The following is a 25,124-nucleotide window of genomic DNA, read 5'->3' as shown; positions in this document are numbered from 1 at the left end:
TATGTGAACCATTGAACACTAATATGCACAAGGTAAAACTCTATACTCAACTTGAAACACAGTAGAAACTTATTTAGAAACTTATAAGAGGTTATTTTTCTGTAGTAAAATAGGCCTACTGAAATATTGTTTTTAGACTCGGAGTACACAGATGTGTATATATTTTACATATTTTTCTGACATTTAAAAAAATGCACTAATTTATTGTAAAATATTGGGTAACCACATGAAAGTGATGTCTTGTATAACATATTTTTGAGTTCAAAAACTAAACAAATGTGTTTTCTCCTTGCATCCACTAATTTTTCATCAATATGACATGCAATGTGTGTCCTTATGGGGTGATGATTTCAGATTGTAAACCGGTATGAAGAGAGTTTGCCCATGTGATGAGGAAGTGAACTTAGTATGGCAGTTGATTTTAGTATTTTGAATGACAGTGTGTTCCATGCGACAACCAGGGTTTTTCTTCATGAAAATTGTGTGTAATCCAGAGAATTGTGTGTAGTGGTTTGAAAAGAGTGTGTTTTAAAACTGAAATGTGAGTGTAAAGAAGGAATTGTGTTTAGTGTTCAGTGACATTGGTTAGGGGAGTTGGGAAATGGGTGAGATGTTCAGAGAATTGTGTGTGAAGTACCAGAAATTGTGTGGAAGCAATCGAGAAAAACTGTGAATAGGCAGCACACTGTCAATGAACAGTATCGTTGCAATACCTACTCTGTCCACCATCCTACACAGTGAGTACACCATAGAGGTAGAAAATAACACTAGAGAGGACCCCGCCCCCTTTTTATGGCAATCTGTAACGGCCATTATCTGTAGGTAGATCAGAGAACTGGAAATTAACGGAGAACGAGGCTCACCTCTGTCAAAAATGGCTTAATCATGTGAAAATGTCCACCAACACACTATACAAGGACAATAGTTGAAGTGTGTTGCTAACTATGTTCATAAAATATATTATTTGATTTTTAAATGTATTTTATCGACTCTAATGATTTTAGTAGATATTTAGCCTGCCATTTCAAATCTGGTGTTACTTCATATTCACACAGTTTTAGTCAATTTTTTGACAGGGGTGGGCGTGTTCTCCATTGACTTGCATTGCCCGAAGGTACCTACACTACCTACGGAAGTTAGGAAGCTCCAGCTGCCATTTCCCAGTGCTGTCGCAAATTGCTGTGTCCTCTCTCTAGTGTTATTTTCTACCTCTATGCAGTACACCTTTACAAAAGCAGTCCTTGTTGTAGTTCTAAAACTACACCACAAGAGGTCAGGAAAACTCCTAAATGGAAGATAGATGGATTTTTCTGTAATTTTAAAAATATAAATCGAAAAATAGACTCAAAGCCATTTTTAACAGAAATCTTTTGAATCTCTTGTAATGAAAACTAATACAGCCAAAATGTAGTCCTTGGTGAAGTGGTTGGCATAGATCTGAGATCCATGCATATGGTTCACCTTACATGGAAACTACAAATGGTCAATTGCTGATTCTTCCTCATCTTCAGTAAATTATCAAGTTCATGATGGTAAATCAGATGAAACTACTATCACAGCAAGGTAGATGCATGCATGCATGCAGCAAAATAAAAATGTAAGACATACAGTATGAGAACATTCCCATTTGTGCGAAATAGACACATTAGAACAGTCCCCTTACATTATAATGGCCTTCAGTGAACATATAGATGACAGAGGTGTGCCAGAGAGATGTGTGGTAGGTAGGCTCCTGACCCTCGTATGAGTGCGCCATTATATTCACTACTCATCACCACAGATGTGTCAGTGTGACAAGTGCAGCTAAGCGTGCAAGTGGACAAAATGTGGTGACATAATGACAATGTGATCAGACTGCTGTTTGCGGTCCAATTGTGTATAACATTTTAATTGCATTTTGCGATGATAGGATATGAGAACATACAGCTTGTACAAATGTGTTGGATAGGGAATGATCAGGGACGGACTATGATTCCATGAGCCCCTGGACCAGACAACAAGAAAGCCCCCCCCCCCCCTCCATGGGTGTTGCTATAGTTTATGTTGCTGGGGTTTTTGGGGGAAGTCCCCCAAGAAAATGTGAACATTCAGTTGCAATGTTAACACAATACAAGAAATGGAAATATAGAGGATTGGGCTTCAGGGCCCCCTTGGCTCTTGAGCCCCTGGGCCCGGGCCCGGTAGGCCCGTGCAGTAATCCATCCCTGGGCATGATAACGTGGCAGTGTTTCTATGGCTACTGGCCGCAGCTTAGCATGGTGGATGTCAGGGTTGTGACTCACAAGAAAGCTTTTTAGAGACCACTTGTAGATTTCAATCTCGCTCAGCCACATGTGATAGATATTGACTCCCTCCGGACATATTGTACTCAGAAAAGCTGAGTGGATGAGGATGTATCAAAAAATGTGGTACACTGACAGACCTCAGATACAAAGTACATAAATTGTACTGTATAATGAGGAAATAAAAGATGCCTGTTTTTTAAGGCTTGAAAATAAAATACATAATAATGAATGCAATCAGTAATACACATTATCTTCCAGTAGCAATTTAAAAAAAAATCTTATATCTGTATATCTGTATACTAGCAACGCCCATGGTGGGGGGGTTTCCTTGCTGTCTGTCCCAGGGGCCCATGCAGACTTGGGTCCTCCTTAGGCCTACATTGTATGTTTTGGGTGGGGGCTTTGAGATGACTTTGTCATGGGCCCAGCTAAAGCTGTCAGAGAGCCGGGATGGAAGTGTTTAAATTGAGGCTTCTGTGCTACTGGCGCCCATAAGAGAGAGACTGAGAGAGAGAGAGAGAGAGAGAGAGAGAGAGAGAGAGAGAGAGAGAGAGAGAGAGAGAGAGAGAGAGAGAGAGAGGACACGAAAGGTAAACAACTAGACAGATGCCCCGTGGCAGACAGAGCACCTGTTGGCTATTTCCCTCCAGCCTTCATCAGCTCTCAGGGTCGCCCATATTCATGACACACTAGATGGTTGCTAAGGGGGAGTCTGCACATCCAAAGGTGACTACTTGAGTACTGTCTCTCCTGTTTGTCCAGGTGGGTTCTACTGTTGAGGTTTAGAGGAGATGTGTGTGACCATAGATTGGAAAAAAAAAATCAGCTGTCCTCTTCATGTTATCAATTTAATTAATATATTAATATTAATATATTTAATCAATTAATAAAAATACGTAGTAGTTTGTATATTGTATATTTAGGCTATGAATATTGTAATATTGCAATGGTAATAGAGTCACTACTTTAGAGTGCGTTTATATAAATTGGAACTTTAGTTTGACCACTGGAAGACTTAATCCCTTGAGAACACCAAACGCTTCCCTCTAGCTGTGTGTGTGTGCGTGTGTGTTTGTGATTATATGTGTGTGCGCGCGTGTGCTCATGGTGTGTGTGTGTGTGTGCGCGTGTGTCGCCCCTCTTATCTGGTTGGAGATAATGGGCGGATAGCAGCTGAATGGGGCTTGGGAATACCTCTCACCTGCCTGCCTGGCTGCCTGGCTTGCGCGTGGTCGAGTGTGTAAACAGGCTGACAGCCAATCAACTATCAGGCAATCGACCAATCAGCTGTCAGACTGATACTAGGTTCAGTATTCATCACAAAAGCAAACCAGAGGCTCTCCAGGGCACTTAAATCAATTTGTAGTTTTAATAAGGTCTCAGGTATTTAACTTATCACAATAAACAAACAGATCTGCAATGATGACAAACAACACAGCATGCACACTTGTCACAGAGCTCACCAAACTGAATTTGCTACTGAGAAGATGAATCACTCCCTTTTTGTTGTCTTAGCAGAAAAAACAGGTCTACACAAGCACCAGTAAGATACAATGACATAAAAACACAAAAAGCTTTTTTTCCATTTTGTTTGAAAACTTGGTCATTCGATACATGCAAACCATGTCAGTGCATTTCACAGACACACACAGCTGAACATAGGCACAGAGTGTTGGGGAGTGTTGGTGTTGAGGAGTGTGGAGGGAAGTTAAGGGTTTAGCTTCACCCCCAGACACAGTGCCAATTCGTTCTTCTGGATCTTTCCATCGTTGTTGACGTCACAGTGGCTGAGGAGGACGGCGCGCAGCTTGTTCAGCTCAGGACCGCTGATGCTGGGCTGGAGAAGACAAGAAAACAAGCGTGTTCAGCTTCATCATGTCACAGTAACGACATCAATGTCACAGTAAAGACTCGATTCGTAGAACACTAACCAGATGAGAATCGAACTGGTATTTCTTGCCATTTGATGAGTAAGGATTGTTTTTGTCCAACCACCAAACAGACGAAATTCATGTCATACACATCACATCACAATTCTATACATGATCCATAGCCCCACCCACCCACTAAATATGACAAACATAATAACAACAATACACGCCGCTTTTATGCTGTTAGTATTGAGCGATCTGGAGTAATGTAAAGGCTGCTGCATGTGACTCACCCTGACCAGCTCCATCATGTCCTTCACAAAGCCATCCACCTCCGGGCCCTCAAGGGCTCCAGTCCTGCTCTGCAACACACACACATACACACGCACACGCACACACACACACACACACACACACACCAAGACAGAGCACAGCACATCAGCACAGCATGCGGACAAAATAACTCAATTTAAGATGCAACAGACTCAAGGAAACTACGACTGATACCAGAGAGGCAGAATTGGGCTTAGATTAGACCATAGAGAGGAGTATGGAGAGAGCTGGGGAACAACATACTGGACAGATCACCCCAGAGCAGAGGAGGTTTAAACACACAAGATCAGGTATTTTAAGTGTGATGCAACATAGAGGATAGACAATTATAAGTGGTCTCTGATATAAAAACAATCTTTATTACATTACTTATCATAAGTAGAAATAATCATTATAAACAGGAGAATTTAGTGACCAAAAGGGTATTTAGCATTACTGTTCCCTGGTAGTTTTACTTGATTGTCAGAACACTCTACTTACGACATCGTAGTGGGAAAATACTTTCTCAAAGTCACGTTTTCGCTCCTCTTGACTCTTATCCTGTGTTTGTCAGAAAGAAAATCGATTTATTTGTAGCTAGTGTTTGATTGTCAATCATGGCAAAACAAATGCATTTAAACAGAAACAAAATATGTTTGCTCTACTGGTTGTGTTATCGGACTGCATGTCTCTGCCATTTCAACTCACGTCAATCTTGAACTGCAGCAGGAAATTTTCTTGCAAAGCCAAAATTCTGGAGGCAAACATAAATGACATTGCAGTACATTTAGTTAACTATCTTATCCGGACCAACTAACAGTTGAGATAGAGCAACAGTGCCCTTGGCAATGTACACTGTAGTTTGCTGCCTTGCTCAATAGCAGGTCCGCCATGGATGAGGATGGAGGAGTGCATTGATCATTTACTTCTCATACATACTTCATAATGATCCGGGATTCGAACCTTCAATCCCCACGACCAATTCCCTTGGGCACAGTTCTGCTAGTTCGCCTCCGACCGTTACACTCTCCCCCATAAACCGCACTCCTAATCCGGGTCACGGCACTACTGTGACCGAGGTCTTCTTGCACAGTCCGTCCCCCTCGGGGACGCAAACCTGTCACCTAGTCAACTACAACAGTCTGGAAATGGGAGGTACAGTACGATACCGCTGGACTAAAGGACCAGTCCCCCAGCCCAACGGCATCAACACTGTATGAGGCTTTCGGGAGGGAGGTTTTACTAACGTTCCACACCAACTCAGCTAGTTAGCCTCCGTTACACATGCACATCTACGGCATGCATGTTCAATCAAATCAAACGTGGGGTTCTACAGATTCCCAAGTAGGTGCAAAATCCAAAAACATTTTGAGTTGGTATGCTAAAAGATGGACCCTTGGCTAGGCAGAAGCACACATGATGCCAGATTCAGGAAGTGAACACCCACCACATATCTTGTTTACAAGCCATTCCCCAAAGCCGATGATCATACATGTAATTGCGATCGCAATGATGCAATCATAATTCTGCAATGGCAGGATGAGGTAATTAGATAAATCACTTGTGTCTGGAGCGCAGAGAGAAGGCACACATGGCAGTTCTGTCTCAAGAGGGTCCGCTCGAATGAAAGCAGGGGGCCTAACTGTTATGGACAAGGGTGTTACCATGCGGGGGCATAACATGTTTTTTAGGATTTTAGAATCTGTCACAGTTCTTAATGGTGATAACAAATTAAGCTGGTTCATTATAGGTTCAAAAGCACAAAAAACATAATAAAAACATTCATGCTTTATGCAGTATATTCCCTGTGAGATAGAGTCAATTTTGCAGTGTCAATTCAGTGCAAACACTTCACACTTTTAGTGCAGGTAGGACCAACTAGACTCTATGCATGTTGAATTGTTATACTTGCATGTTATATGTTATATTTGTCAAGTATGGGACAATGGTGGTACTGAAAAGGTCTTAGATAGAAGATCTTTTCAGTACCACCATTGTCCCATACTGGGCAAGTATAACATGCTCAGCTTTGAAAACATCATACCATTTTCTGATCTGTGGCTAATTCATAAAATCATTCACAATGCAGCACCCCCACCTCTAAGAACATTTGTTCAACCCTGCTCTGAACAGATGAGCAGAATGTCAAGATCCACCATTAGGGGTGATTGTAGTCTCCCAATCTAACTAACTGCTTTTGCTTTATCAGCCTTCTCTTTCAGGGCATCCAAAACATGGAATAGCCTACCCGGTGACCTAAAAAGTATTACTGATTATCTGGCCTTCTCAAGGGGTGTGAAAAAATGGATATTAATCAACCAGTCTTGTCAACACTAATCATATGGTTTTTAATTCGACATATGTCTCATAACTGTATGCCATTTTAATGTGTGTGTGGGTGTGTATGTGGGTGTATGTGTGTGGGTGTATGTGTACGTATGTGTGTGTTGTTTGGGGCTATGAACCCATGGCACATGGATGTGCTTATTTGTTCATGTAATGTATTTTAATTTTTGTTTTACCTGTCCAGGGACTGCAGATGGAAATTAGCGATATAGCTATAATCTGGCACAAGCCATCTTTTTACTTATGTAAACAATGTATATTGTGCATGGTCCCTGCTGAACTAAACTAAAAAAATAAAATAAAAACAACTATGAACTATGAACAATTTTCCATAAAGAAGACGAGGAGCCTTAACATGTCTTCATGTCTGTCTTTTTGGGAGTTAATTCAAAGTTAACTGTTCACAGTGTAATGATAACACAGTCATTACAGTCCTACAAATAAACTCTGGGGAAATGTGGTTTTCCCAGTCACACTTTCCATACACAATGAATAATTCAGCGAGACAATAAGATGTTACAACTGCATTACCAGAATCGATAGCTGCACATAAATGGGACTTAACTTCCTGGTCAAGAACTCATCCCACTTTATTTTGTAGCTAGTGAGAGCAGCATTCACAACACCTACTCTAAATCTATAACACTTAAACCCATTCAAATAAAGGCAGGAGTACATACCTGGCCAGATCATTTAGATCCAAACTCCCATCCTTGTTTTTATCAAAAATGCTCATCTGTAACAGAACAGAAGATGGATTGTGACATAAACAGCTGCAAGCACCTCATTGTACGTAACTGTGAATATGCCTCAGGAGGACAAGTTATTTTTTATAACTCAAGAAAGTGAGTCTGCTGATATAAAGACGGTGAGCTCACCACTACCACCACAGATGGAAACAAATCAACTGGGCTCATATAACAAGACTCAATAAAAGCATGACTGTGCAATTGAGATACAGCAAGATTGAATTGGTCCTTAATTGTCTGGTAGAGAAGTGAGTTGTATAATGAGCTCCCCGAGAGAGACCTGTGGGCATTGCAAATCTTCTCTACAAGGGCACTATATTGTAGAAGGGCTTTTTCAAATAACAGTTTGTTCAAATTGTTCCAGCATCGCGGCTGTGGTCATCTAATAATTGTAGCAGTGGTTTTATTAGGTTTTATTATTAAACTCCTTGTGCTTGACCTATGTGTCTTGTTTAGTGTGCGAACCTGCTCCTACGTTTATATTCTACTTCTTTTGGGTCCACGCACCTAGTTAATTTTTGTAACATCTAGAGCGCAACAATACTCCTACCTTCAGAAGGGCTTTTTCAACCATGATGACAATTTCTGGCCTAAATGGACACCCGCCCACATGCTTCCATTAACGGGGTAAAAATGGATTGGACAACCGCTGTAATAAATATTGAGTAACATACCAGGGCAATTTTCAACCTCGTTTGAGACACATTCAATAGAACTATTCACTGAGGAAAACCTCTAGGAAGCAAATTAGGGCATTTGGTATAAAGCGGAAGGGCCACACTTTATGAAGTTCCACCCTCTTTAGATGCCAATTTTTTCCTGTAATGGGTTGTTGCATTTGGGGAAAAAACAAAACTATTTGGTCACCGTCACGGTAATTAGTGGTTAAATCATTTCTTTATTGGTACCAAAGGTGTCCGCAAACAATTTTCACAAATGCATGGAGTTTATGAAGTGCCATCTCTGTAAGGGAGAACATTTTGACGCACTGCACCAATGGTTCTCAACCTTTTTTGAACAAACACCCCCTTGGCCTCGTCACAACGCCCCCCTTAATATTTAAAAAAATAAATGGACTAATTCCCTCCAATGGCAACTAAGTACCGCCCCTTTTCAGCTCTATCCTTCTCAACGCCCCCCTAGAGCTCTGCAACGTCCCCTGGGGGGCTGTACCGACCCTGTTGAGAAACTCTATACTACACAAACTTCTTCAGGTAACACTCTCAGGTATAACACGCTCAGGTGACCTCTTTAAAGGATAGTTCCGGCGTAAAATGAAAGTTTCACCATCGCTTTCCCATGCCACATAATGTATCTAATGATGAGCCATTCCGGGCAATGCCGCGCCGTTATGGAGTTAGCTAATTTTAAGCTTTTTGGTGAAAAACGCAGCCAACGCATCACGGCGGGGCCAATTATAAACCTATTCTTTTCTGATGTTTCCCCGCTATAAACAACTTCAAAAACGCTACACACTTCATCACAAAGGTCTCGTCAATCAAACCGAGGCACAGAGAATGTCATCGGACCACACAATCTTTCACTGGCCAGTGTTTTCAGAGGTGTCTCACTGTTGCAACTCTCTGACCCGGATGCCAGGGCGCGCGAGGTCAGAAGGACCATTACGCAACGGAGGAGGGCTGGAGGAATTTATAAAGTCGTACTAGAAGTACTCTTACAGATGTAAGTACACCACCAGTGGTGTGTTATTACAAAGCTGAATCCATGTTATATTATACCGTGTTGCAATTACTTTGTAAGAGTAGTCTGCCTACCTGTACTCTCCATGCAACTCTTCAAATCTGCTGCCTGCACACACGGTAGTAGCGATCCCTCCGGGTTTTTACGCCAGTTTCGTCCACTTCTGATGCTATTAGCCATTCCCGTAATATGGCTGGTTTAGACAGTGGCAGTCGGTGAAAACAGTCGGGGTTCCAGCTTTTCATTTTACGGTCGTAGCCGGTGCGAACCGCGGACCATGTTTAGCCTACCTAGCCACCTGATTGAGTAGCCTGCATCCGGGTCAGAGAGTTGCAACAGTTTATCTCTGGTCACATAGTATATTCTTCTCTGAGTGAAAATCCCCACACAAAATTGTCAAACCGTCAATAAATAAAGAGTGTGCAGTTACCATGGCGTTCACATATTCATCCAGCTTGGAGGAAGAAACGTCTTTATGATGCTGGGCAAACAGGTCCTTCAGGAAACTCTGGTCGTGGGGTGGAAGTTAAGGAATTTGTTTACAAACAGAAAGTACACCTTTACAGCACTTACAGTTAATCATTGCTAACTACAAACAAAAAATATATGCAGTTATACTAATGAGACACATGTCATCACAGTACTGTAGGTAAGTCAGGCATTCACACTTTAATAATAGACTTCTCTCTTTACACTGTTCCACTTCACCAGAGGTGCTAGCAACAGGGTTCACACTTACTGAGCTCACACTTACTCATAACGTGACATACAAGTGTGTGCATCTGCAGCATGCTGCAACGTGGTGTGCACAGCTCAAGGAAGTATCAGATCATAAGCTGAGATGGGCGCTGCCTCGGGAGGAAAATGAAGATCTGATGGAGAGTTCTGATCTGACTTTTCAACCCTAGTAGTGCTTCTGAACAAGTTGCTGACGAGAGAGGCTCCATTACAGTACAAACTGTACTTCTTTCTTTAACATAAAGACAGTCTGTCACCCATTTTCATCCACAGACTTCCCAATGTGTTTTAGTGCAAGCAGCAAATGCAGGGCCGGTTTTTAGCATAGGCCGGCTAGGCGGTCGCCTAGAGCGCCATGTGAAGAAGGGGCGCCGAAATGGCGCTCTCCTATGCGTAATTTTGCGATATGAAGTTTTTTTATGAAGTCGCAATCAACAAAGAGTAGCGAAAGCGCTCCTCACGGCAAAGCGCCCCTCAGCCAATAGTAATATCTCTTCCAACTGTCTCTGGGAAGTCTGTGAACCAATAAACAGACAGTTCTGAGAAAGGGGGCGGGACGAGTGACAGCTTGCGGTCTATTTTGAATTTGGAGACTCACTCGAGAGACAGAGGGGGCAAGCGCAAACAGTAGTGCTGCTCTGCTGGATGGAGATTATTATGTTCTCATTAAACCACTCATTGCATGATGCAGGAGTTTCAGAGGGTGTTTTGGAACTATGTGATTTAATCAGCAACCGTTTGTGATTATGGAAAGCCTAATAGTTATGAGGTTACTATTTGGAATTAGAGAGAAAAAGAGCTTTGTTTTTGATCAGAGAAATCGCTAGTTAGCATGCTAACATTAGCCAAGTATGCCAAGCAATGTAATCCAGTAAAGTAGCTGTTAGTAGCCTACTCACTACTCACTAACACCCACCTGATATCATAATACTTGCTTAGGTTGACAAGCAATGTAAAGTAAGACTGGTGCAATGTTTAAAACAATTTTAGCTGCCATATCTCCTTCCATCCACATGAATTACCTGCTTGTTGTAAGCTTAAAAAAACATTAATTTCCAGACCAGAATGACATAGCCTACATTAATCATGTAACAGAACCATGCACAGCAGACAAGTGAGGCTATTTACTATATTTTGTATATTATGAAATTCAATAGTGTGACAGCTCTTCTCCCTTTCTCTCACCCTGTCCCTCCAAACACATAGATAGCCCCCTTCTCATTCTCCTACTCACAAATGCACCACTATTTCCAGTGCAGAAATGAAATTGGTTTGGAAGACAGCACAAATGTGTAGCTTATTAAAATTGTTATGCTGCCATGCTTTGTGATGCTGTAGATAGTGTAGATCAATGCAGACCTCCTTGGTAGGCTTATTGTCTACACATGCATTTTACATGCAAATGTAGGCCTACTGTATCACTCTCCTGGCATTTCAATTTCACGTTACAATTCAAACACATTGATAACCTCCCTCTCATCTGGGGTTGGGGGCCCCACCACCATCACATCCAACACACCACACAGTGAAGCTACTTTCATGCGACTCAATCTGATGTGTTGGTCGCCTGTCAAAAAGAACCACAAATCCATTTGATGAAAAACGGTTATTGTTCTTGATGCTATTTAGTTAAGCTTACTAAGGATATTAGTCTTGTGTTCTGTGAGGTATAAGAAAGATTTTTTTTTTCTTTCAAAGGTAGGGGCTCGCCTAGGGCACCAAATAAGCCAGAACCGGCCCTGGCAAATGCTTAGTAAACATAACATACTGTAAACTGCAATCGACCAATTGCTCAAATCGTGCTGGTTATCAACCTAAATTGCGTTGTCACCTTAAAGAAGAGTCAGTCCAACTGATAATGCAGAAGAGTCCTCCATTATAACAGAACTGTTATATTTCACCACATCAGCATCACTTGGATTTTTCACACTGTTTGTTCTGAACTAAGCAGCATTACGGCAAGGCCTTACGTATAACGTTTGCTTTTATGTGTTATATTGGCTAATTTGAGATAATGGTCCTAGACCTAGCAGGACAGAAACAAAGTCACCGACTCTGTTTTGCAGTACTAATGAAGTGTGTGTGGTCTCAAGATTTTAAAGTACACTCACTCGTTTTAAAATCTCAATACTTTAAGTCAACATCCTGTTCTTTCTGGCATTAGTATTCAGTGAAGGCAGGTGTTAGGTGGAGTCAAGACAACCACTTAAAGATGTAATCTCTTAACAACACATTACCACCTCAAGACAGTCCTTCAATGTAAAGTGAAAATAGGAAGTGGTCATCTGTGTCCTGGCCTGTGCATGTGACAAGCTGGTGGATTGTGTGATGTCTGCTTAAAAGTCCAGTGTGTAAGATTTCCTTTTCCCTTATTCAATCTTGCTAGAGCTGAGCAGTGACAATACAATAACCCATACCACGTGAACATTGATAATGAACACCTAAAATGTTACACAGAGGGGCTTTAAGCCTATAATGACTGTAGTGGCTACCTTCAACTCCACGGCGTTGATGTAGCCACTGCTGTCCATGTCGTATTTCCTCCAGATCTGTGGACAGAGAGAGATGCAGAGCACACAGCTCAGATGAAGCACTCAGTGCCGCCTGGCCTGCTACTGCTAACATATATCACCTGCCTGGCCGGCTGACAGCATTGCCATTACCAGATGTCAAGTGTTCGTTGACCAACTTGCAGCACAGTCAGTGCCCCTCAGCAATCGCATAAGTGCAATCTCACTGACTGGCAGCTTTATCACTCACATTGTAAAACAAATGCAGTGTTAATACAACACTATTGAGAATATATGATCCCAACCTAGCAGTGTTAGAAGCCATATATTCTCTTGTTAAATTCCACTCTCTAATTATTACTTTAACAAAGAGTTGGAATAACACTGAATCGATTGGGACAACATATTATCAGGATAGTGTTGAATTAACACTGTATATTTTTTCACTGTAGGCCTACACTGGGGGATTCTGGGGTGATGCCAAACGTGACAGGATAGATTTTGCTGTGTTAATCAAAGAGTGTTGAATTTGCCTAGCTATGTGTTGAATGAGTGTCAGTTCAACACTTTAACAGTTTTAAAACTGTTTGAGTTTTAACTCTGTTCGATGGAGTGTATTAGGTCCATTGCGAAAGTATTTCTGTTCTTCTAATTTACTGTACCGTTAAAGTTTTATAGTGCCATATAGTCACTGTATGTATACGCTTCTGCATTATTACATTAGATTGCAATTACTACTGTATGGCTGATGTTCTTATCCAGACCAACATACAGCAGATTACTTGTAGGCTACTATGTACAGGGCAGTCCACCTCAGTCTGCCCAGGAGCCCAGGGGTACTGTGGAGAAAGATGCCTTTATCATGCATTTAAAGCTTTTACAATCATGGAGAGCAGTGCAGGAGAGTGCTGGTTAATTAGCATGCATAGGCCCATACAGTCTATGATGCTGCAGAGACAGCCTGCTCTACTCTCCAATCCCCATTTTCTTCCTAGTGCAACAGGAATGGTCAAACCCTTGACCCATCAATCCCAAAACTAATTCACTGACCAGTTTTTGGCCACTATGTGGGGTCAGACTGTCAAAACTTCAACTGAAAGACAGCCAAAGACATCTGGAGACTTGTGAACTTACAGAGGTGGGTTTACCAAGACAAGACAAATCTACTGTAAGCATTATTGTCTAAAGTCCCTCAAGAGCTGTCACACAGTCAGCCCTGTCACAGTAAACACCAACAGAAATGCTTCAAGAGTGGAATTTGAGGGCCCCTTCTATTTTTTCTTCCACCCCAGATGCTCCCAGGATGGTTAGTAGGCCTACTGCCCTTGCTTGTGAGCTTTCCAAGTCCAAAGCCAACTGCAGACTTGTGAGCTTACAATACCTTCATGAAGTCCACGCTGTTGTCCAATGGGGCTTCCCTCCGAAAGACCAGCAGGAAGTTCTCGTCCTCTGGAAGGATCATGTTGGCCAGCTGCAACACACAGTACAGCAGCATGCATGGAGAGTGTGAATCACGACACAATAAGCCATGCTGCAGCACTGATCTGCCAGTGACCTCAACCTCTTAAAATGTAGCCTATAGCAGGGGTTCCCAAACTTTACCATGCTAAGGCCCCACATATAGGTTACCGGAAGATTCCAGTCAAGGCCCCCCTGATATGGGTCGTGCCACACTTTTTTTTCTGTGCAACCGGTTTCACAACTCGATGAAATTGGTGCATTCCTAACACCATTCAAGTACTACAGAAGGCATTATACATATATAATCATTGTAAAGAAGAAACGGATTCCACTTGGATTGTTTATCTTATCTTTGGTTTATTTTAGATTAGATTTAATGTATAAAATAATTGAGTTGATTTCACAATATTTTTCCTGCCAACCTACCGCAGCCCCCCTGACATCCCCTATATACTGTAGTACAAGCAAATTGTAGGATGGAGCAAAATCATACAATACTACAGGTTATATGTACACAACAAACATCTCAGTAAATACATAAAAACTAAGGGATCTATGACAGTGTAACATGAAAATGTGCTTCGTCATCATAACAGTAAGTAGCATATAGTGGATGCGTACCCCACCCTTCTTAATTACTTAGCCTACTTTTTTTTTACCAAGATGTAGATTTCTTTATAGCAGATAGATTATATTTCTCCACCCTTTTACAACATAATATGAGACGTGACTATGAAGAATCATTTTTCTTCACCATAGTTTTTAAAAGCTCCTCCCGTCTCCCTCCTGCCCCTGCCCATCCCCCCTGCCCCCCATCCTCTTCCTCTACTCCCCCATGCAGTAAATCAGATTGATGCCCAGGCTCGCGCCTGGCTGTGCCGCAGCTCAAGGTTAATGCATGTGGATGTGGGCAACAGACATCCGCTCCCTGGCTGGCTGGCTGCTTGGCAGCTCAGCCCTGGGTATCCTCCCTGTCTCGCGTTTTAACAATGTTTCCCTTACATTAGGCTGATTACTTGGACTGCGATCAACACGCTGACATTCAGCCAAATTAGGCCCAACCCTCCCAAGCAACCATCTTAAGTACAGAAAGCGTGATGCAACAAAGTGGAGTGCATATTGACCTGTTCTATATGAGTAATTACAAAGTGAATTCAAATGAATAGTCTGGAGCACAAACTTTGTCTATACCCCATTCTTCATTATGGATTTTCCACGGCCGCCTTGAGCATGCTCGAGAAAGATCACACACAGCATTTTTCATCCTTCACTGTGTTTGCTAAAAGACTGGAGAGATTCAGTGCACTGTGTGCAGTGGGCTGTATTTTGCATTAGAGTCATGTTAACGTAAAACAATTAATCAGCCAGCAATTTGGTGCTACAATGAAAAACAAAGTGTGTTGAGTGTGGAGTGATAACATCTGTCAAGAATTATATTTGTCGCTGTGTGTCTTTAAGAATTGCACTCTTGGTGCTGTACTTTTGTAAGCCACTCCGCTGTGTGAAAGCATTGAGGAAGCGGTGGTTGGTTGGTTCCACTGTAGAAGTTGTGACACAGAAAAGTAGGCGCAGACCGTCTTCTCACTGCAGCACATGACTGCTGAGCGAGAAACAACCCCCAAGACAGCCAGGAAGCTACACTGAGAGGCACAGTACACAGTGTGGGTGACAGTGAGAGACGGTTGAGCTCATTCAGTCTGTGTTAAAACTTGTTGGACAACCTACTGTAGATGGAAAATAACATTGGGGCCCCAGCCAAATATGTCATAGCCCACTGTGGGTCCCTGGGTGGCTCCGGGCCCTATGACCACCCCCGCCCCAAAAGCTGTGTTACTGTTACCTCTTGAATTTGGAGGCGTCCGTCGGCCGTGTCATCGTAGGCAGACATGAAGCGCTGCTTGATCTGCTGCACTCTCTCCTCTGTTATCGCATCCTACAGGGCATGTGAAGTGTTAATCGGGGGGTTGCCGTGGAAATGCACGCAACCGTAGGCTACTCTGGGTTCCATAGGCTAGGCCTACATATGAACCATTGGCTCCATAAACTCTCACTTTGGTTTATAAAGATGAAGAATCACGAGTTGTAATGAATTGTAGTTGTAGTTTGTTTAATTGTAGTTTATTGAAGTTTGAATTGTATTAAGGTTCATGATAATGAAGACTATGTGAGGCTGGTTTCATTAAGATTTTGACACTGAGTCCAGTCAGAGACAAGATCACAGAGTGCAGCTGAGAGTTTACTGAAACACTAGCAGTCACATCTCACGAAAGCAGCCATAAAAATCTAAATCTCACAACAGTTTTCCTTATCAGCAAATGTAGCCAATCACTTCCTGAGAAGCACTTTCTTCCTGTTCAGATACTTGTTGCTGAATACACAGCACTAGGTTAGTCTGTGAAGTGAGGAAGAAAAATGTGCAATATTTGTCAGACAAATTTGATACAGTTTAAAATACTATACAGACCGAGGGTAAACCATAGTGTAGCCTAGGCTACAAGCACTTGAAGTGTATAGTGAAAATGCAAAATTAATCAATTATGCAATGGGTCAAACTGTCCTCTATGCAGGAGTCCACATTCATTTTTTACTACTTTGCTGTGGCGCCTGTTAACGCACTAATGAGCCCATTGTCATGCAGTGGGTGCTGCGTCTCTGAACACCCACCAGATCATAACCAGAGGCTCATAATTGGGCTTTCTGCAGTACTATGGGTGTTCAATGTTCCAGACTGTAGTTAGAGGAAATTAAGGTTAAAAGGGCCATGCAGCTTTTTTCTGGATTGTGTTCTTGTCAGCCTCTGTACACAATTCTGACCCGTAGACAAGCTATCAGTTGCATGCAATGCATGTCGATATTACTTAACAAATGCTTAGTTGTTTAGTTTCATGTAGGCCTATATAGGCTATTCAAATACAGCGTGGACATTGAAAGCACAAAAATTGGTTGCACAAAATCAATCATAGGCACAAAAAATCATACTCTTCATAAGACATAATAGGTTCACCTTAGGTTCCAGCTTTTCCAGCATATGTCGAAAGAAAGCGTCCAGTTCCTTGCCCTCAATGTAGCCATTGTCTACAAAACAATGTTTCATCATTGCTTGAGTGACTTTTTAAGATTTTTTTTGTTTTTTACAGTTTATGAAATGAAAAAGTCTAGTCAATTGACACAGAAAATAAGTTCTCACCGTCAGAATCAAAATGTTGCCAAATCTGCAGAAAACCTGCTGCGTCTAATTTGTCAAAACCGCTTTCCATCGCGAAGATCGAACCAGTCAGACGAAGTACTGGATGTTACAGCGGCAGCAGACACTTCGTGCAGATGCGCTTCCCTGAAGAACTGAAAGCACTCGTCAGCTGCGGTCGTCCTACTCGTGGGTTGTCACCATGCAGAGTTTGTGGCTGCACCACTTCCAGGACCCACAAGAATACACTCCCCTTATAGGGCACAATTATGGAAATGGAAGTTAATTTGTCATAGGCCTACTAAAGATTAAAATGCGCACATAGGCATATTCTCTTAACCGTGACTTAAATAATAGACTGGTGTCTGTCAGTGAGAGTACACAGTGCCTGTTTATTAGGCCTACCTATTCTCCAATAATGGCCAAGACAAAAAAATATATACAAAAAAGAAATAAAATGAAATCTTGCAGGTTACAGAATTTTATCTGGACAGATTTTGATTATAGTTGCTATAGTAGGCTAATGAAGTGCACGGTGCTGACAAAAAATGCCTTTTGCACCGCCTAGTGTCCAAAAAGAAATACTACAAGTCTAGTGGGCATAAAACAACTGTTCACACCAGTCTGTTGTGGAAGCGACATATTAGGATTAATTAGCCATAGTAGAGAATACAAATTTGCACTTCTTCTCTTAATAGTGACTTCATCGTAGTGTCTTAAATCAGTGTCTGTCAGTGAGAGTCCACATTGCCTATTTATTAGGCATAGGCTTACCTATTTTCTAATAATACATAAAAAATAATATCTTGCAGGTTACAGATTTTTATCTGGCGGGATTTTGATCATAGGCTAATGAAATGCTAGAAGTTTAATCAAGTTATGTGATCAAAATGCCTTTTGCACCGTCTAGTGCAGGGATGTCAAACTCAGGCCTGGGCGCCAAATCTAGCCCGCGGACACGTTGTATTTGGCCGGCGAGATAATTTCAAATGTGTAGATGTATTACAATTGGCCCACATACATTAGTGTTGCATAATGTCACAAGACTTCAACATTAAATTTGGTGTAGAGAGAAGAGTTCATCCAGGCACTCCAAACGGGAAGTTACATTAAAAAGCCTTCAATGGTACTGGGCTGGGGTTACATTAAAAAGCCAGCATTAAATTTGGTGTGTCATAGGAATATGAGTGGGCTCAGGCCAATGAAACAGCTTACACTGAGATCTGAACTACCATATATGATGCTAAAGAGTGTGTGAGAAGTTTAACTATGTGTATTAAGTGCATGCATGCACAATTTTAGTCCATGTTTTAAAATAAATTTTGGCCCGTGACTTCATTCCACATTTTTATTTTGGCCCTTTTTTTATTTCGAGTTCGACTAGTGTCCAAGAGGAAAGGCTACAAGTCTAGTGGGCATTCAACAACTGTCCACATCTGTCTATTCAAGGCCAGACTAAGATGGCCCAGAGGCCCCTAGGCTACAGCTTGTGATAGGCCCCCCACAGAGGCCCCCCACAAAAAGAAGAAAAAATTACAAACCGTGTCAAATTTTGGACTTAGGCTTATTCATGAAGTCTGCCAAGAATGGAGAGGAGACATGAGATGAATTTTGCACTACGTCGGCAATTTGGGAAAAACGTTTCCCCTCCTTTGACCAATGATGGGCCCCCTGGCTGGCGGGGCTGTAGCCATATCTAGCCAGTACGTAAATCCGGCCCAGAGTCCATTGTACTTTATGTTGACCAAAATATTCAATGTTTAGTCCATTATTTCACTCACTTAGTGCAGGTGATTTATTTATAAACTCCTTTACCTGATGGATAGTTTTGATAATAATAAAAAGTAGCCTATGCGGTGCTGGGGTTATAACCTATAAAGACAGACATCAATCACTGCTTTGCATACTTCCCTTACTGATCGTCAGCAGAATCACTGAGCTGGTCTCGTCCTCCTGACGCTTGAGTCGTGGTTGCATTTCGTGTAACTGAAAGAGTGCCAATAACGTTTTGGTATGTAAAAGAATTTTAATTGTTATAAATATACACAAAAAGTAGATGTTGACCATCTAGAATGCATTTATGGATGGAGGGAGGGAGCCATGACCAGAACCAGCAGGACAAAAGCAACAAACAAACAAACAAACAAACTGCGGTTACCTCCGTTAAGTAGCCTACCATTCAAGTTATTTTCATAACAATAAAAGTTCAGATTCACCAATCGCCTCATATTTTTTTCCCTGGCCCCCGAATGAAAGCCATAATCATTGTGATCATTGTGCTTAGAGCGCAAAAGAAAAGAAAAAGAAAATAAAATGAAACGTTTTACATCATATTAATACAATGCACAATGAAAGGAGGGAAACAATATCGCCATAGGTAAAAAAAAACAAAAAACACACCAACAGTTTGAATAACAAATTTGAAGCCGCCTTGACAAGTGTGCTTAGTACTATATTAATATAGAACTTTGTTCACACACTCTCTCACACACGCACAAGTGTGCATATATTACATTATTGTTATCATCATTATTATTATTTTTTAAACCAAGGAACTGTACATTTCACATACATATACAGACAGAGATGCACATATATACACATAAACCTTACAGGTACATGCATGTCACAAACTGTCAGTGGAAAACGAGGAATGGGTACGGTAGATGAGGGCAGAGGTCTCATGAGAGCATGATGCTTTGCCTGTAAGAAATATAAACAAAGATGGCCACTTCTCTCATAAGACACAATGGGAAGCTACCCAGTGGCTGGCTGGCTGCTTCAACGTTGGCCATTGGCCAAGTGAAGGCTGGCCATGCCCACTGCAGCTGAGAATAATTGCAAACTGGGACTGTGTGTGTGTGTGTGTGTGTGTGCGCGATCAAGTGGGACACAAGGAGATATTTTTGCTGAGCAATATACTAGAAAAATAGAGGACCGGCCGGCCAAGGAAGAAAAAAGTGTGTGTGCACATTTGTGAGACATAGCCTGTATTCTGATTTCTTTTCTCTGCCATGAATGGTAAAAGGTGCATCACAGTACTGACTCGTGAATGACAACGACCAGGCGACTCCCATGTCAGTGCAATGGGGCTGTGCGAACCAGCCACAACACGCTGTGTAGAACAGCTGCCATGTTGTCTCCAGTGAACACAAGGGGGCGATAGAGCTGCTGGTTGTGGTGGTAAGGGTTGAATTCTAGAGTTATTTTCTTCTTATTATTTTAATACAGTGGTGCAACAAACAAACACCTTGCTCATTACTTATGATCACAGTGCTGGCGAGCCCTTTTGCCATGTTGCAGTGCGGTAAGGAAGTAGAGGTGAGCTGCAGCTGGTCCACTGCAGATGCGTGTAGTTTAACGTTTGAGTGGCAGATAACCCTAGTTGCATCCAGTCCTCAACAGTTTATTTTATTCTCCTCAGCAACTTCAGATTAAGGCCTGAAAAACAATACTGAACACCTTTATATAGAACGGACACCTAATATTCAAATCAGCCCCCAGCAAACTGAGCCAGATAAGTGCAAGGTGTAGTGACAAACTGGATAAAAAAAACAAACCAAAACAAAACCAAGAAAAGTAGTTGGCCCTGCAGAGAAAGATCAGCCTGGTCCTGCTCCTTCACATTCACACAGCACCAGTAAATAAACATGCACACACCTCATCACGCCTCCCTCCCAACACTACACGAAAAACATCTTAGGATGCTGACCTGTACTCAGGAACTCCCTGCTCTTTAATGCAAACATCATTTATGACATTAAATGGTTTAAATAGATCCTAGATCAGCTCTCGCTGTCTCTTTCTCTCCCTCAGAAATGGCCGATGCAATAGAAGGAAACCTGAGGGAGGGTTGTTGTTTTTTTTTGCTACAGTAGAGGTTGGAAGGCAAGGCAGCTTCTCTAACAGTCTCATAGCGTTTAGTATCCTGATGGCTTCTGTGGGGAGGGGAAGGAGGAAGGAAGTCGTAGGAAGGGAGGAAGAAAGAAAGAAAGGAGGAAGTGGGGGACCACAGTGGGGACAGTCCAGTGTCTCTGCTCGCACGTCTCAGATAAATACAAAGTCTTTGTTGGCCCCGTCCTCCCCCTTGCTCCTCTCTTTGTCCTTGTCCTTCTCCTTGTCCCGGTCCGAGGTGGGCGAGCGGTCCTTGGGCTTGGTGCCGTTCTCCCTGGAGGCCAGTCGGCCGGGGCTGGAGCTCTGGGGGGAGTCGGAGGTGGAGCCCTGTTTTACTGTGAGGGGAGCAAGGGGAGAGGGGAGGACATAGAAATATGTTACACACATAGTCACCAGCAGGAGGCAGCATTGAGGAGTTGGCAATGGCTAGAGTGCATCATCCCAACATAGAAAGATGTTACACAAAGAGGGTGGATTCCCATATGCAGACTTCAGTCCCCCCTTGCTCACTTGCCTGCTTGTGAACTCGTGAGGACGTCACTGATGACAGGAAAATTAATTCAATATCTTGCAAAAGCATAGTTGTAATGTAATTTTCTCATTTGCAATTGGGATGGTGAATGAAAATCAGTCACCCAAAAGTTGTTGTAGCTAGGCTGACAGCGGGGAAACTTTATTGTTTTCTCCACAGAGGCGGGGCATCAGCAAAATGTGAGGCCACAAGCACAAGTGGAGGAAGGGAGTCCACATATTGGAATGCACACAGAGTCACTAGCAGGAGGCAGCATTGAGGAGTTGGCAATGGCTAGAGTGCATCATCCCAACTCGTACATTTCTGACTACCTCTGACCAGAGTGCAATTTCTGACGTTTCTGGGAGTCAAAATGTGATGTGCGTCTCAAAGGTACCCCCTTGTGGCAGCATAACTTCACTGACAGTTAGGGTTAGGGACAGGTCTAGGCTTAGGCCACCTAGTCAACATGCGATGTGGCAGGTATGCCCTCAATGTCAAAAATTGCAGTCTTATTAAAGGTAGTCCGAAATTGATGAGTTGGGATGAGACTATGTTGGTAAATGTCAGCGCCGGTGAAGAACTTGGTGAAGAGCATGCGTCTGCAGAAACTGTCTGTTTGCACTGTGTTGCAAATACTAATGGTACAAGTCTTTGTCCATTTATCACGTGTCACCTTTATGTTTTAACAGTCAGTGCCGATTCAAGGACCAATTGCAGAAACGCCAAAAGGAGTATGTTTTTGGAGATATCAATGCGATTGTCTGGACGCTGCATGCACAGTTACAGAAGTCTGCAGAAGTATACTGCGAGTTTACACAGGTTAGCACAGAATAAATACTGCATGCAATATGTTGATGAGGAAGGTTACAGGAAGATGCAAAGGAAGATGCTGAAATCTACGAACACTAGGGTGAGGATGGAGAACACACACAGGAATGCAGGAAGGCGTCAACCCGGGCTCAGAAAATCAATTCACTGTTTCGTTTCCCTTCCACTGCTACAGCTGACTTCACTGAGTGTATGCTCTACCTTCAGTCTTTAGTTCTCATTACAACCAAGTGATGCAGACTTATTCAATCAAATTTGTGACAGTGTTTTGAATTTTCTGAACCCAGCATTGACTCACTCCCCCGCCCCGTGTGGAAGGTTTGGTTAGGTTCTGATGGGGGCACTCTAATGGTTCTGACCCGGCCATGTTCGGGATATCCTGCATGCAAGAGGCTGGCTCTGCTCCTCAGCTGCGCCACTGGAGGTCCGGTGCAGTGGGCGGGCCCGGGGCACCGTAGCTGGCTTGGGGGGCTGCTTGCCTAGCTCAGGAACGCTAGCAGCGTCTGCTGGATCATGCTCCACTGAAGAACACAAGGAGCCACACAGGCTAAATCTCTAACCAGGTCTGACTTTTCTGACCGCATGATTTCCCCCAGTATAAAAGAGGCAGCTATCTATACACTATCTACCAGAGATGGGACCAAGTAACACATTTGCATGTCACAAGTAAGGGGGGGCAACCGCCATGCCGACATACCGCCATTCCGACAGTATCTAATTGCCATTCCGAGCCATTCCGAGTCATTTAAACATTGTTGCAAGTACTTAAAGGGACACTGTGTGAGATTTTTAGTTGTTTATTTCCAGAATTCATGCTGCCCATTCACTAATTTCCCTTTTCATGAATACTTACCACCAGCATCCAATTCTAAGTATTCATTATGACTGGAAAAATTGCACTTTTCATACATGAAAAGGGGGATCTTCTCCATGGTCCGCCATTTTGAATTTCCAAAAATAGTAATTTTTAGCTGCAAAAATGACTGTGCTTGGGCCATACTAGAAAATATTTGTTTATTACGTAGTAAACTTTCATGTAAAGATCAAATTTGGCAATAGGCAGCCCTGTTTCAATAAGCAGTATAGTTGCAGTACCTTTTTTTGACCATTTCCTGCACAGTGTCCTTTTAAAGGCACGTGAACAACGCTCTAACACTTTTAACATTTGCAACAATGTTGCAACACGAGCGAAAAGTGGAGAGAGTGGCAGCGCAATTACAGGATTAGTGTATAATTTTGTCACGGTCCAAATGCCTTTAAAGGTAGGGTCTGAGACAATAATGGTTCCTGCAATAAAATTTAAATGTCAGAATGGCGGTATGTCGGAATGGCGGTATGTAACCACAAGTAAGTCCTTCAAGTCCTTCCAATCAAATCTGAGTCAAGTCACAAGTTAAGACACATTTGACCAAGTCAAGTACAAGTCAAAATTTTCCCCAAGTCCTCAACAAGTCACCATGTAATCTTGACAACTACTTCTGGTCATAAATTCATTACCTCTCCACACTGCTGTGCATGTCCCCCTTTGGCAGTCGTGATCTAAACAAAATAGTAGGCCTACTGGTTCTGGTTAAGGGTAAATAATTCTATTTTCATTTTTTATGTAATATTTCCACAAACAACTGCCAAAACTGGAATATATTTAGACTTGACATGCTGCCATTGCTAGTCACTGCAAGAAAAAACTGTCAAGTCACAAGTCAAGTCTCGAGTCAATAACACACAAGTCCGAGTCAAGTCACAAGTCATTCCTATTATTACAGAGTCAAGTCTCAAGTCATCAATTTGTGACTCAAGTCTGACTCGAGTCCAAGTCACAAGTCCACATCTCTGCTAACTATTATAGCTCCCTAAAGGTTTGACATTTCGCACCCTCGTTAAGGTGTAGAACCAAGGGCACCTGCAGGCAAGGCTATGGCTGATCGCTATTTTCCCAAAAGCTCACTCCAAAATAATTTTTGCTGGAATGGTTACAGCGAGGTTGATGGACTGTGAATTTATTAACCATTTATGAAATGACAAGTGAAGATGCAAGACCTTGAAAACAAATCAAGCATGCTAAAGGCAAAACGCCATGCACTGACAGTGGAATATGTCAACATGCAAAACCAAATGATCTCCACGAGACTCCAAAAGTCAAACGAACTCAGTGTTTTTTACATTGAAATAAAATTCATCAACCCCGTCAGCTGTAACACACACACACGCACATGCCCACAAACAAAACTGCCTTCCCCATGGTACCTACCGTCTTGAGGGGAGCGCCTGTTTGCCAGGGTGGTGCCCTCTTTGAGAGAAGGCACCCTCTTGAGGGAGTGCAGCCCTGGTCCTGGTCCTTTGGAAGGGTTGCTAGCTCCTGGGGAGTCAGGGGCTTCGTCTGTGTGGGAGCGAAGGGGAAATACATCATGAACATGACATGAGTTAATGCCTCAATGCTTATGACTGGAGTCATAGATAGTTTTATACTGCATTTGTTCTGCTCCAAAGCCAATTGGCACGACAACACCTTTATGATTGACTGTTGCAGGTGGCCCGCTATTATTTCATTTTATTTTATTTTACAGTATTTTTTGGGGCCTCCCGGCCTTTATTATTACAGGACAGTGGAGAACAGACAGGAAATGATTGGGAGAGAGAAATGGGGTCGAGAAGAGAGAGAAATGACCCCGGTCGGACTCGAACCGGGGTCCCCTCGGGCATGCAAGCCCGAATGTGGGGGGCTTAGCGCGCT

At 42.5% G+C, this 25,124-nt stretch overlaps 2 protein-coding genes across 3 annotated transcripts in view; both read right to left on the bottom strand.

Annotated features, from left to right (window-relative positions):
- Positions 1–3,635: 3,635 nt before the first annotated feature.
- Positions 3,636–17,351, bottom strand: scgn (secretagogin, EF-hand calcium binding protein). Its single transcript, XM_063214715.1, has 11 exons — positions 17,161–17,351; positions 16,978–17,048; positions 15,814–15,906; positions 13,894–13,983; positions 12,495–12,551; positions 9,695–9,772; positions 7,495–7,550; positions 5,177–5,222; positions 4,970–5,029; positions 4,450–4,518; positions 3,636–4,122 (listed from the first exon to the last, which is right to left on the bottom strand). Exons 1-11 carry the CDS (start codon positions 17,228–17,230, stop codon positions 3,994–3,996), a joined length of 819 nt encoding a protein of 272 aa, XP_063070785.1. The 5' UTR covers positions 17,231–17,351; the 3' UTR covers positions 3,636–3,993.
- A 1,820-nt stretch (positions 17,352–19,171) lies between these two features.
- The window catches only part of LOC134436804 (F-actin-uncapping protein LRRC16A-like), a 115,289-nt gene continuing 109,336 nt past the window's right edge, over positions 19,172–25,124 (bottom strand). Inside the window, exons 36-38 of one of the 2 annotated variants that reach the window (XM_063186156.1) lie at positions 24,642–24,770; positions 22,753–22,914; positions 19,172–21,386 (exon numbers count right to left, since the gene is read on the bottom strand). In XM_063186156.1, coding sequence (XP_063042226.1) covers positions 21,205–21,386; positions 22,753–22,914; positions 24,642–24,770 — 473 coding nt within the window. In that variant the 3' untranslated portion in view covers positions 19,172–21,204. The remainder of the gene's footprint in view (positions 21,387–22,752; positions 22,915–24,641; positions 24,771–25,124) is intronic. The other variant, XM_063186163.1, reaches the window with a different exon arrangement.

Source organism: Engraulis encrasicolus, chromosome 2 (assembly GCF_034702125.1).
Source record: "Engraulis encrasicolus isolate BLACKSEA-1 chromosome 2, IST_EnEncr_1.0, whole genome shotgun sequence".
NCBI classification, from domain to species: Eukaryota; Metazoa; Chordata; class Actinopteri; order Clupeiformes; family Engraulidae; genus Engraulis; species Engraulis encrasicolus.
Note: the sequence above shows the minus strand (reverse complement) of the source record. Positions and strands in the feature narration are given on the sequence as shown.

Coding starts and splice junctions, on each gene's coding strand:
- scgn (XM_063214715.1), bottom strand. CDS start 17,230: ATGGAAAGCGGTTTTGACAAATTAGACGCAGCAGGTTTTCTGCAGATT. Junction 17,049..17,160: donor GCAACATTTTGATTCTGACG/GTGAGAACTTAT, acceptor ATTGTTTTGTAG/ACAATGGCTACATTGAGGGC. Junction 9,773..12,494: donor TCAACGCCGTGGAGTTGAAG/GTAGCCACTACA, acceptor CCCCACGACCAG/AGTTTCCTGAAGGACCTGTT.